At 35.5% G+C, this 13,669-nt stretch overlaps 1 protein-coding gene across 4 annotated transcripts in view; it reads left to right on the top strand.

The window, feature by feature from the left end:
- Positions 1-13,669, top strand: part of LOC128996372 (cell adhesion molecule Dscam2) — a 190,050-nt gene that overhangs the window by 157,641 nt on the left and 18,740 nt on the right. For all 4 annotated transcript variants that reach the window (XM_054421668.1, XM_054421666.1, XM_054421667.1 and 1 more), the window contains exons 19-29: positions 605-787; positions 1,738-1,885; positions 2,526-2,674; positions 6,840-6,971; positions 7,629-7,796; positions 9,249-9,460; positions 9,887-10,025; positions 10,434-10,580; positions 11,003-11,158; positions 12,039-12,178; positions 13,029-13,185. In XM_054421668.1, the coding sequence (XP_054277643.1) occupies positions 605-787; positions 1,738-1,885; positions 2,526-2,674; positions 6,840-6,971; positions 7,629-7,796; positions 9,249-9,460; positions 9,887-10,025; positions 10,434-10,580; positions 11,003-11,158; positions 12,039-12,178; positions 13,029-13,185 (1,731 nt within the window). The remainder of the gene's footprint in view (positions 1-604; positions 788-1,737; positions 1,886-2,525; positions 2,675-6,839; positions 6,972-7,628; positions 7,797-9,248; positions 9,461-9,886; positions 10,026-10,433; positions 10,581-11,002; positions 11,159-12,038; positions 12,179-13,028; positions 13,186-13,669) is intronic.

Raw genomic sequence — 13,669 nt, 5'->3', positions numbered from 1 at the left:
GTTCCTAACAGTCATATGTTATTGCAGGACTGAGTAATAGGGAATGATTGACTTTCATGAACATTATGAGATATGTTAAATCGATTTCACAACAGTGATTAAGTAGCATCACAGAAGCTCTAACTTGAATTAGGGAGCGAGATTTGCCTTTGCATCTGGCTAATGTTTCTGATTTTTTTAGATTTCAAAGAATTTACCAAAAGTCCGTTTAGGCAGAGTTATATGGTATAGTCAGTTATTGCCTTGGTGGTGGAATCTAAGTGAAAGTGATGAACAAATTTGTACAAACGTCCTGGATAAGAATAAAAATTTGCAAACTTGTTTTCGTTTGTATTCTTAAATTTTGAATAGATGTTAAACTGGTATGAGCGGTATTTGTATGAGGCAACGTCTCACCGGCCAGCAAATTGCCATATTAATAACAGTTATAACAAAAAGTAAACATAAACCTTGCACAGACACTCCAGTATGAATTAGTACAACAGCTATTTCAGTTGGCCGAGACAGCGGTGTTGGCACTTTTGTCTCACTGCGGCCTCAGTTTTGTCTATTAGAGGAAAGAAACTATGGTTAAACACTAAACATGTGTTGTTGTTTATTCCAGGAGAACATCCAGGAGAGTACAAAGACATTCACTACAACTACGGAAGTGTGAACATCAACTATTACAGCAACGGATCTTTGGAGTTTCAGAAAATAAACAAAGACAGTGAAGGCCATTACTTGTGTGAAGCTAAGAATGAGATTGGCACTGGAGTTAGCAAAGTCATATTTCTAAAAGTTAATGGTAAGTAGAAATGCATCATCAATTGTGTCATCTAAATGCAAAGCTTGTTTGTAAAGTTCTCCACCAAGCTCAAGTTATAACCAGATGATATAGTTTGAATCTAGCACTGTTATCGGCTACTATATAACGAGTCTCTCATCGTTACATAAGGTTGGTAACATGGCTGGAACAGTAGTGGCGAAGTAAATAAAATGGTACCGGCAGTTTTATTTTGTTTTAAATTTTGTTCTACAGTAGGTTGTCTGTCAGCATTACTTTAAAAGTATATTTCTGTTAGTTTTGACGTTAAGCTTTGGTTGTTTGTTGGTACTTGAACAAATTTTTGTTTGGTATCACCATTAAGTCTGTAACTTACTCCTTATATTGATTACGTAATTTATATTTTAATTTGTTTGCAATAAATCCGTTACTTTGTTCTTAAGAGATACTACCCCCAGGTAGTAGGCCTACTATTCCACCCAGGTACATCAACTTTATACTTTGTCCTTCATTATAACATTTTTAATAAGGTCCTTACAAAAAAAATACAGAGGGGATCGGGATAAAAAGATTCTAGATTTCTTGGTTGCACAATAATATGTCAAACTAACAATAACCATAGACAAATAGAATGAATATAGACTGTCAAAGGAAGCTTCCAGCGCCCACTGCTAGGAGTGCCGTGTAGTTACGGCGCACACCGCTGCAGGCAAGGAGCGCAGGAGCCCATGCTACCAGCAGACGCTGCAGCGGTGTGCGCCGTAACTACACGGCACTCCTAGCAGTGGGCGCTGGAAGCTTCTTTTGACAGTCTATATTCATTCTATTTGTCTATGGTTATTGTTAGTTTGCCAGAACATATGCTAACCGCAGCACTGCTGATGGTCTACATTCATTCTATTTGTCTATGCAAAACTAATCAGTGGCACTATTAATCTGAATTCTGAAGTGATTTTTTTTCTTTCTTATAGCTCCAGCTAATTTTCTCCAAAAGTCAAAACAGGTGCAAGTTGAAAAAGGTGATCAAGCCCATCTACAATGCACAGTTCAGGGGGACAACCCTCTGGAGATCATTTGGAAATCAGGAGGTCAACGGCTGTCTGAAGATCTTGACTCGAGGTTTGGAAATATGTCAAATCCCTTTGTCACTTTTATAAGTGTGATTAACTTTTTTTTAACAAAAAACAACAACAAATATTTGGTACCTTATTTACCTGTGCTTTGCATAGAGTAATGGACACAGTTAAAAGTTTGTCCTTGGAAGGTAATTGAGGAAAAAACTGTTTTAAATCACTGTGCATTAAAAAGCATATTTTGAAATATCTCCAAATAAATAAACATATTACTAAATTTTACAAAATATATTTTTTTTACTTCAATCTGCTGTGTTACATTGTAAAATTAATAGGGCTTAGGAGGATAGCTAATCCAATTTTAAAAAGTGTTTTTTTTTTTACTATTACATGAAGACCAACGAATATTTAGTTCGCAAAGTTCCCCTTTAGATTTTTCAAGGCCTTGAGTAAAGGACCAAAAGTCATAAAATCTTGTGACAATATACATATACGTATAACTCTCCTTTCTTCCAAGCTAAAATTATGTGAAATTTCAAATAATAATTTGGAACAATATTTTTTTTTACAATGGAAAACAGGACATATTATAATTTTAGAAACAAATAGAATGGATTGAATTATCTCTTAATCAATATGGTTAACAAACAAGCTCAGTCACTTTTTAATTTGATTTTTAATTTCAGATACTCAATCCGGGAGCAGGTTTTGGATGATGGTTTCATGTCAGAGCTCGGGATCGCTCAAGCTTACCGTCACGACACAGGTGTTCTCACATGTCTGGCTAGCAATGCTTACGGTCAAGACGAGATGACTATCCAGCTAATTGTGCAAGGTAAAATAATGCGCAGAACCTGAGACTTTTGATTGAGCCATATAGTCCAGGCGCTGAGGAGGTTTGAGCATACATAAAAGTGTAACGAAATTTGACTTTTGATTGTTGCTATGGGTACCTAGTAGATGAAGAAAATCGATGTTGTCGCATTTCTAGGTGGTTAATAACATGGGGGGGAGGGGGTGAAGTTGGGGGAGCCGCCCGGGGGGCCGCCACGCACAAAATAGCTTATATCTCGAGAACCAAAAGTCATATGAATACGTTAGACATGTCAAACTGTGCAGAAAAATGCATTCTACAAATAGATTATGTAGTAGTTTCACGGAAATTCACAAGAAGTTACTAAAAATTATATTTTTTTAATTTACGATAAGTATAATAAGGAGTATAATGGTTTTTGTTGTTGTTTAGAACCACTGATTTTTTTATTGACAACGTTTGAGAGTAGTACACAATAGGTAAATAGTACTTCTGTATAATGAAACTATTGCGGTACATAACTTAACAGCTATACAATCCTCAGATCCAATAAACATAACACAAACAAAGGCGCAAAACGCGTCGCGGTCATTGTTCCTGCTGCCGTAACTATTAATGGCGAGTACAGTTCAAGCTGAGACTTATATTATACTTTTAGAAAGATGGAGATTCTGAGGATTCATTTTCATGTATATAAAATAGTATTGAGCGACTATTATGTAGCGGGAAATATAGTTTGTAAAAGAAGAGAGTTCAAAATATATTTTGGTGGTGGATCGTTTCCATCACCATCTGAAACTGCAATAAATTCCCTACAATTTATATATCTACAAATCTGAGGTTGGTTATAACAATTTTATGTAGTTTTGAAAAGGTCATAAAAATTATGTTTTCGTGAAAGAAATGTTAACATTTCACATTCTGACGTAAATTACTCAGGAAATTTCGATTTCAACTACATTTATCTATACATTTTTATAAAGAGCTTTTACTCTTAAATTATGCAGTGTAACAAGGCTACAAATACAAGCTAGGAATACAATGGAAACTCCATGTACAGTATCTAAACTTAAATTTATTTCATTACAATACAAAATTGATGGTAAAAGAAAAAACTAAGGGTTCACAATAAAAGTTTACAAAGGGTGGCAAATGGCAAATGAATTTACTAATTTACGCTTTAGGCTAGGCCTATTACAATAGTTCTAATTTAGGTTGAGGGGTTATATTGCATGGATTTTTATCCCAGGTGGGGTGATCGAGCGGCGTTTGAATTTAATCTTGTGATTATATATAGCCTAATTAAATTTTGTTTTGAAATATAAATTATGTTCGAATTATTTTCTGAAAGGTTGAATTAATTTATGTTCTGAATAAGCTTCTATTAGTTTCTTGACTTTTAAATTCTGGTACAAAAGTTCAAAAGTTAGGCTTAAAAATGTTGTAATGGCTTCGATCCAAGGAAATAAAATGTCTACTGGAGTGATCTCACCAAAATTGATGTCTTCTTCACAGTTAAATTTCTTGATGTTGTGTAGTTATTAATGTTTGTATCAAGGACGGATCTTCTTTAATCAAATTTCACTAATTTATTCCAAATATATGGACTTTTTTTATAAATTTTTATATTAAAATATACAGTTTACAATTTATATCTTCATACTAGTTCAGCACTCTTAGAAGTGAGGAAGGTTTGATGCACTGTTACATTCACATATGAAAATGCTGACTTTATCACAGAAAATTGTAGGCCACTGTTCACACATATATTATAACAATTTTCATTTGCCATAGAGCTAAATTTGAATTTTGACAAGTTATTTAAGTAAAATTATATTGAATTTGAAGCAACTTTGTTACATAAGGTTATAGGTTATTATATATTTACATGAAATAAGGTTATTTGAAAATATTCTATATTATAATGTATTGAATCAATTACCTATTGGTTTGTTTGGCCATATATTATACAAGGTTTGATAAAGAGAGATGGATTGACATATTGATAAAAATAAAAACATATGGTAAAAATTAAATTATTCTATTAAAAATATTTTTGAAAATACTAAATTATTACAGCAGTATAATATTTATTTACTGTTGATGCAATAAATTTATTTCTCATACAACAATTAAATACAATTTGGTAATTAAAATAGTTTGGTAGTTTTTTATAATTTTAATTTTTATGCGTATTAAAAAAAAAAATTGATATTTCTACGTAAGGAATCATATTTTACACAACCTTAACATTTGGATAATATGGATGAAAACATTATTTTTTATGATTTTTGTGGGTTGATTTAGACATTTCTAATTTGAATAATCCAAAAAATTGCAAACCTCTTGCTACTACGCCTAAAAACATTGCTGAAAAATATATATTTTTATATTATTATATTCTAAATTTATCACTGAAACATAATATATAATAGATATCTACTTATATGGGCATGTAACTGTTCTCTGATGAATCATATGGTACGACTACAAAAGGGCCAAAATATAACCACCACTGGTACCCAGATAGGGTCAAGGATTGAGAGATAAGAAGTAAAATTAGAATGCTTCGAACTTCAACTATAACTTCAGCTGTTCAGGTCAATTCAATCGTTAACGATTGGTGTGATGATTTGTTCCATTACTGTCAGAGACAATGATGGGTAAAGAAAAAATTACCTCTCTTTTTAAGTTTTGAGTAGTGGTTTTTGGTAATTAAAATACTGTCGCTGGTTAATTAATGCACACAACTCGCGTAAATAGTGTTGACGACACTCGTAGAAGTTTTTAAGGCACTCGCCAAGGCTTGTATTTAACATTTTCTACTCGTATCGTTTACACTACCTTTCACGCGATCGCCGAAACAGCTGTTGCACCATGCACCAATTGTGCAGCCTAGTCAGGTGATGGAAACGTTCAACTACCAATTTTTTTTTAACTCTCTTCTTTTACAAAGTATATTTCTCGCTACATAATAGTCCCTCAATACTATTTTATATATATGAAAATGAATCCTCAGAATCTCTATCTTTCTAAAAGTATAATATAAGTCTCAGCTTGAACTGTACTCGCCGTTAATAGTTACGGCAGCAGGAACAATGACCGCGACGCGTTTTGCGCCTTTGTTTGTGTTATATTTATTGGATCTGAGGATTGTATATCTGTTAAGTTATGTACCGCAATAGTTTCATTATACAGAAGTACTATTTACCTATAGTGTACTACTCTCAAAAGTTGTCAATTAAAAAATTAATGGTTCTAAACAACAACAAAAACCATTATACTCCTGATTATACTTATCGTAAATTAAAAATATATAATTTTTAGTAACTTCTTGTGAATTTCCGTGAAACTACTACATAATCTATTTGTAGAATGCATTTTTCTGCACAGTTTGACATGTCTAACGTATTCATATGACTTTTGGTTCTCGAGATATAAGCTATTTTGTGCGTGGCGGCCCCCCGGGCGGCTCCCCCAACTTCACCCCCTCCCCCCCATGTTATTAACCACCTAGAAATGCGACAACATCGATTTTCTTTATCTACTAGGTACCCATAGCAACAATCAAAAGTCAAATTTCGTTACACTTTTATGCATGCTCAAACCCCCTCAGCGCCTCGACTAATAGTTTAAGCATACTCTGGGGACACCACTTATGTGTGTATTTAAAGCCAAGTATGAGTGTAGAATGGAGTGAGATCGAGATGATCTGTGTAGCTTTGTTACTGACTAATTGATGCAAAAATCATGTAAAACCATACATCATGTAAGACAAATTATTGAACTACATAAAGGGTATCAATTAAGCTGCAATAATCTGTTTGGCGGCTCCAGACATGCGCCATTCGCCAAGCACCAAGTAGTGTGGATAGGTGTTTGCAGCAAACATTCGTGCTCGTGTTTTCCCGTTCAATGTCGGTATTTTTGCCCACATCAAAGTGAACAAATATTGATACTCCAGAAATGAACAGTTGCTCGGAAAACAAAACATGTGCGTTGACGTCTACTCGTTAATCGGTGAATAGCAAGACAATTAGATCGCCGAACGTCAAATATTCCGTGCTTGGCGATTGGTGCATGTCTGGAGCCGCATTTACATGTTTGGCAAAAATCTGTTGATTGGCAATATACTATTTGTAGAATATACTAGTCATGTACTCACATATATGATTGAAAATTTTAGAAGTCCCTGAAATGCCTAAGAACATCCGAGTGAATGATCAGCACAGCAGATCCCTGCAGTTGTCCTGGACACATCCCTACGCTGGCAACAGTCCCATCACCAGCTACATAGTGCAGTACAAACTTGTCTCTGGTAAACAATATATTCAAGATGTATATTAATTGTTGTACTAAAACATCTACTTTTGTGTAATAACTCACAGTGATGACCCTCTTTGAGATCTGGATTTGCTCTGTAAGCGAAATGGCGGACTAACTATCTAATCAGATTTATTAATCTCCAGTGATCAAACGCCATGTAACTTATAGCTGGACTCTAAGGAAGCCTCTATGACACCTCTGTAACTAAAGAACACATACTGATATTTTATTGCGTGATGAAAAGGCGGCAAATTTTGGACTTAACCCCCCCCCCCCTGGAAAAATATGTAGCTGCGGCCGTGTTTCAGAATGGTTTGTTTCAATACATATTAAAACTGTGCAAAACCTATAAAGCTTTCGATTTGTTTAGCTTCTTTTCACAAGTTATTAAACTCAATAATCAATCAGCACTCTCGTTGGCTGGTAAATCCACCCAAAGATTTTCAAACTTGATCGACTACATTCATTGTCACAACCCCCATGTATTAATGACTCAGTTTAGCTATGTGTTAATTTTCGTTCTAAAATGAGCTACAGTTATAACATGTGAATAGGATATATTTCCATTAATAGTCTCAGAGTCTCTTCAAGGGGTTGCATTGCATTACTCTTACAATTGTAGAGTTACTGAAGCTCTGTTTGGTTGTAGACATGTGGCCAGTTCAGCCAGCCAAGGTGGTAGTCCCGGGATCTCAGACATCTGCTACTGTACAGAACCTCGCTCCTGCGCAGTCCTACCACTTCCGCATCCTCGCTGAGAACCGTCTGGGCACCAGCGACCCTAGCGAGGTCATCCAGGTTACCACCCAGGAGGAAGGTGAGAGTTCTATGACTTGTTACCTCAGTTTATTAGTGAGAAGTGATGTTAAATGATTTTGTGAACATTTTAATGCAAAACAGATTGTAAATAAAACTATGTAAAAAAAAATTCCATCACATGAGGATGAGGTAACGTTAATTATGGATTTTGAATCTGACACTGTCCACAGATATGAATGAACCTACAACGTTTTATTAGTATGCAAACTTCAAATTAAATACAAATGTTTAGAGCTGTCAAATTTAAATTAGCAATGTCCCTTTAGTTTCATTTACAGATCATCGTTGCTGATATGTGTTATTGTTAAAGGATTACTAAACATTTCTATCATTAATTGATAAAAAAGAAGTGTTTCAATATTTCAGGATTTAGAGTTTCTAATCCAACCACAGCTTCAGATATTAAGGAACCAATTACAGGATTAGAGTCAAAGTTATAACTAGCTAAAAAATCTTTGGAAATGTAACATCTCGAATTTTTCTTCGATCTACCATTAAATATGAAACTAAACTAGTGATGTGACATGTACTGTATTTTCAAAACGACATTGGTACCTTTAGAGGAGTAAATATGTGTCAAAAGTATAATTAGCAACTAAAACTTTCTACCTAATGAACTGCATTGTTGGTTAGTTGAAAATATTTATGAAATTTTTTAAAACATATTATATATATAGACTAGCTGACCCGGCGAACTTCGTATCGCCTAAGTTATAGGTTTCCCCTAAGACAGACCGATGGAAAGAAAGTACCGTTACGTTTAATTTTCAAGATGATCTCGTTCGCATCGCTCAATCACGTCCTGGTTGAAGTTCGTTCGCTACGCTCACTCACTTTTGGGTTGGAGCTCGTTCGCTACGCTCACTCACCTTTAGGTTGGAGCTCGTTCGCTGCGCTCACTTGCCTTCAGGTTAGCTCGTTGACTACGCTCACTCGCCTCCAGGTTGAAGTTCGTTTGCTACGCTCACTCACCTTTTGGTTGCAAATTAGCTGTTGTCATAAATGTAAAAGAAATAATAGTGCTGCACCCTGTTGGTAATCCTTGTAACTTTAATGCTATTGAACATCATAGAACAGAACCAACTTGTTTAATTGAAACAGCTGTTAAGATTCATTAATTCCATTTCTCATAAGGTTAACATGGGAAACTCCAGAGCCACTGGGGCGGAGCCCTTTTAAGAATTTCGAAACGGGAAATAGTTTACGTCCGATTCGCATACCTACAGAATTTACACACCAAATTTCATAACGATCGGTGAAGTCGTTCCGGAGGAGTTTGCAGACAAACACTGTGACACGAGAATTTTATATATTAGATATTTCCAAACTTTATGAAAACTATATTTTTACAGATTGTGATGTAAAAGGAAAAAAAAGTTTTTTACAAGACAAAACCCTGACAACTTTCTCATCTGTTCAAGACTTTTTACTATACTACTATAATTTTCAGTGCCTAGTGGACCACCCCATGACGTTCGTGCAAAGGCTAAGAGCTCCACGGAGATTCTTTTGACATGGAGTCCGCCAGACAGGGAATTATGGAACGGCAATCTGCTGGGGTACTACGTAAGCTACGCGGAGGTGGCAGAGTCTACTACTACTGGTACTACAAACCCCACGACCACGGCTACTCAGGCAGCTGCTAACGTAAAGTCTGTGGAGGTATGAGTGTTAGGTGATGGACTGACAAAGCTTTAGTCCTATCTGATCAATGAGCTAAGTTTAAAAATGGTGGAGGTAGTGTGAATGGTTGACGGAGTGTATAAGATTATCCCTTGGATCAGAAGTGACCTATTTAAATTTTTTCCGGGGAATTTCATACTACATTATAAAATATTATTCTAGTTAGGTAGTAAGTGGTATCACGTCTTTTTGAAGTTTCATAACATCAAATTGTTTGGTAGTGCTAAAAAGTTAAGTTTTAAAATCATTCACGGTAAATTACTTGCCGCAACAGAAAATTGTTACCCAGTGTTAGTTACAAGTAAAGGATTTGAAGAGGTTAAATATCAGTTTCCAGTAGCTCTAGATGAATCACAACGATTTTACCATCCTGACTATTATGTTTCACTTGTTGCTGATCTGCAGGTAGGAGCCCAGTACGGAGGTGAGACTACACTGCAAGGTCTGAGTATGTACACCACGTACAGCATCACAGTACAATCCTACAACAGTCGTGGTGCTGGTCCTGCTAGTTTACCTGTCACTGTCAGGACCCTGGAGGGAGGTTAGTTTTGTAAAGCAATAAACTAATGTCAATTTTGATGTCAGAAGAGACCCAAAAGTCACAAGATTTTTAGGGGAAAAATGTGGGATTTTTAAAATCTTTTACATAAGGTGTTAGACTTCCGCCCATTGCTCCCTACGTCTCCCAATCTGTTGTATGTCGATAGCGCCTCACATCTATTGATTGTGCCCGTAGTCTGCCGATCACTTCCAAAACTTGCCACAGAAAATGGCATATTTGTAAAATGTATTATATTTTTGAAATAATGGTCCTGGCAAAGTAAACAGTGTCTTAGTCAGTAACACGGCTACTCAAGGTATCTCACACCATTTTACACTTACCCTTCACTCATATTAAAACACACCCAGCGATGTCCCCATCTCAGTTGCTAATACATATTATCCTCAGTGCCGACTCTACCACCAGAGGGCGTGTCTTGTTCCGCACTGACGTCCCAGAGTCTGCAGGTTTGGTGGGAGCCTCCTCCACCAGAGGGGAGGAACGGGATGGTCCAAGGATACAAAGTCTCGTATCAACCTGCAGAAGACTGGTATGGTGAGTATCAAATGCACGTAGCTTAGTACTAAAACTGACTGGGACTCTATACGTTCTCATTTACAATAAATACACAACAATGTTGAAACACCTTAATTATGAATCAACAAACAATTTAAGTGAAAATCCATTAACACAAACTTAGATTTTTACAAAAGTAATACAGCTGAACTTATGAAAGTAATGGCAAAAATTATATCCAACTTACATAATATACATATTTTCACTTCAAATAACTCAGATTATTTGACTCAGATTATTAACTAATGTACTATTTAAAGTTTTACACTACTGCCATACCCATGCGGTTTTCTCTTCTTACATCTTCTTTCTCTATCTTCAGATTCTCTTAAATTGTGTATAACCTCTGATTAAACTTTTTTAAGATTTATTCGATAGCTTACGTTTATGTTGGATTACAGAGAAGAACGACATGGAGACGAAGGTTACTAATGCATTGAGGACAACACTGCTGGGACTTCACAAGTACACCAACTACAGTGTGTCTGTGTTGACTTTTACGCAGAGTGGAGACGGAGTGCGCAGCACACCTGTATACTGCAGAACTGAGGAAGACGGTAGGGACAGAGTGTAGACTACTTTGATAACTTAAAATGTTTTAAGGATATTAGTTAGAATATCAGGCTTTCCTAACTAGAAAAGAGTCCAATCTAGCTAAAAAAAAAACACAATACATTACCATTAAACTAATAAAAACATTGGAATATTTCACTTCAATGTATTAAATGTTAATAACTACATATTGGCAACATACTTTCAACAACGTCTTCCTGGAAATAAATATCTTCTCATCTTAAACCTTCCTTGGAGATGCTATAAGGGAGAGTGAAGTATATATTCGAATGTATATGATTATTTTAAATTTTGTGTTTCTTGTACCAGATTGGACTCTCCTGTTCTCTACCTAACAATAATCGTAAAACCTAGGCCCTTCCTTGGGTTCTTTGTTACACACATGAATGTTACTGTTAAACATACCAATATCATCAAGTATTTTCCTATAAATGTATGGTCCATAAATATCAGCTGAAACAATTAATTTTGATATACGATTACGTCTGGAACCATATAATTTCATGGTATAAATTCCCATTCTCTATTTTTCAAAAATATCTTTTTATATCTCAAGTGTTATACCGAACATTCTATTGACAAAGTGTCCCCTCTCAGGAACTTTACGAGTACATCGTACGTAGATCACCGGTCCTCGTATTTACTTTTTCTATTTAATTTTTTCACTATGAATAAAGTCTATACTGTTACTACTTTGGAATATTAAAACAAACGTTTTGAAGTTTCATGCTGGGACGGTTAAAATGAGGAGATTTTCAGTTTCTTTCCAAGATTAAATATCAAATACTAGTAGTTACAATGTTATCTAAATTTTTATATATTTTTTTGGATGTTTAACTTAGAAACATTTTTTCCTGTGCCCAGTTCCATCACCCCCAGCTGACATCAAGGTAGCCATGAGTTCTGTCAACAAGATTGTGGTGTCGTGGCTTCCGCCGGACTTTAGGAACGGAGAACTCGTAGCTTACACCTTCTACATGGGCATTGTAGAGGATGGGAAAGAGGTAATTATTACAGCTCAATAATGAAATTCCATGATGAAGCCAGGTAACATAAACCTTATTAATGAGATTCCAGATTTTATTAATGTATTTACTGTTTTTGTTAAGTAATTCTATGAAATTTGAAGCTGTAAAAGAGTTTTAAAACAATAAAAGTTGAAGTTGTCAAAGACTTTTTTAAATATTAATTCATGCAACTTTCATTGAATAAGATCTTTATTTTGTAGCTTTAGAGGGATATTCAACTTTTAGAATTTTGGGCTGACTCGTAGTTTTGAAGTAACATTCTCTCTTTTTTTAAGCCTGCTATTGCTTGTTTTTAAAGTCCAATTTTCCATTCTTTATTCGTCTTCACACATCCTCTGTTCACATCCTGTATACATCCTTCATCCTGTATTTCACCCCTAACAATTTTCATTCTTCATCCTCAATCGCCCAATATATTTCTTTTGCTCTTTGTCCTTCATCCTCCTCCTTAGTCATTTATCATTCACTCTTCATCCCCAGTCTCCCATTCTTTGGTTTTTTTTCATTTTCCCTCTCCCTTGTTATAAATAATTTTTACTTTTTTTATCCTTTACTTTGCATTCTTTATTGTTCATCCTCAATCTTTTATCATCAATAATAAACCCAATCAATAATAAACCTTAATCATCCATTTGATGTCCTAAATAATCCATCCTTCATCCTAGATCCTCTTTCCTTATCATACCTCATCCATGAATCATCCTCCATATCCTATATCATTCATCCTCATCTTTCTGATCCTGCACTATCCATTATCCACTCTCATCTTCAATCCTCCTTCAATATTACTCTTCATTCTTGGAACTCAATTCTTGTTTCCCTCCAGGAGGGGACTCACAAGCGTATCCTCAGCCCAACCAGTGAGATCCACGAGACAGTGAGACTGCAAGAGAGTGCCACATATCAGTTCTGGGTGACAGCCTCTACCAAGGTCGGGGAGGGTGATAGTACCAGGGTCGTCACCATCTCTCCTTCCACCAAGGGTAAGCTATCTAGCCGACTAGATAAACTATCAAATTCTAAAGGTTTTCTATCTTTTGTTTTGTTTGTGTCTCCACTAATGGCATTTACAATAAACTCACTCTTTCAAGGAAAGCGGTCCGAGACCCAATTTGTTTTTGGATATGCTGAGGATTGAACCTGTTCCTTTCACGCGAAAGTCGTTGAACAACAACACCAACTACTAGGCTAGCAACATGGCCAAACAAAAATGTACACCATCCTCGATGAAAATACACTTCAGAACCCTACAAATTAAAAACTATGGTTTTAATTTGTTGAATTGGATTGCTAGCCTATTCAGTCTTCCAGACTTAGGTACAAGAGTGACATGCTAGACCCTTGGAAGGGTCTCAATCTCAATGAATAAACGGAGCATCGGCTGATTTTCTTGTGTTAAGTAATCTTTCATATGAAACTACTCTGGTATAGACAAAGTAAAAATTGAAGAATATTGTTCTAAAATGA

The sequence above is a fragment of the Macrosteles quadrilineatus genome, unplaced genomic scaffold (genome assembly GCF_028750875.1).
Source record: "Macrosteles quadrilineatus isolate MER2022 unplaced genomic scaffold, UCM_ALF_1.0 Scaffold_6__1_contigs__length_79288215, whole genome shotgun sequence".
Lineage (NCBI taxonomy): Eukaryota > Metazoa > Arthropoda > Insecta > Hemiptera > Cicadellidae > Macrosteles > Macrosteles quadrilineatus.
This window is presented reverse-complemented; position numbering and strand designations above follow the sequence as displayed.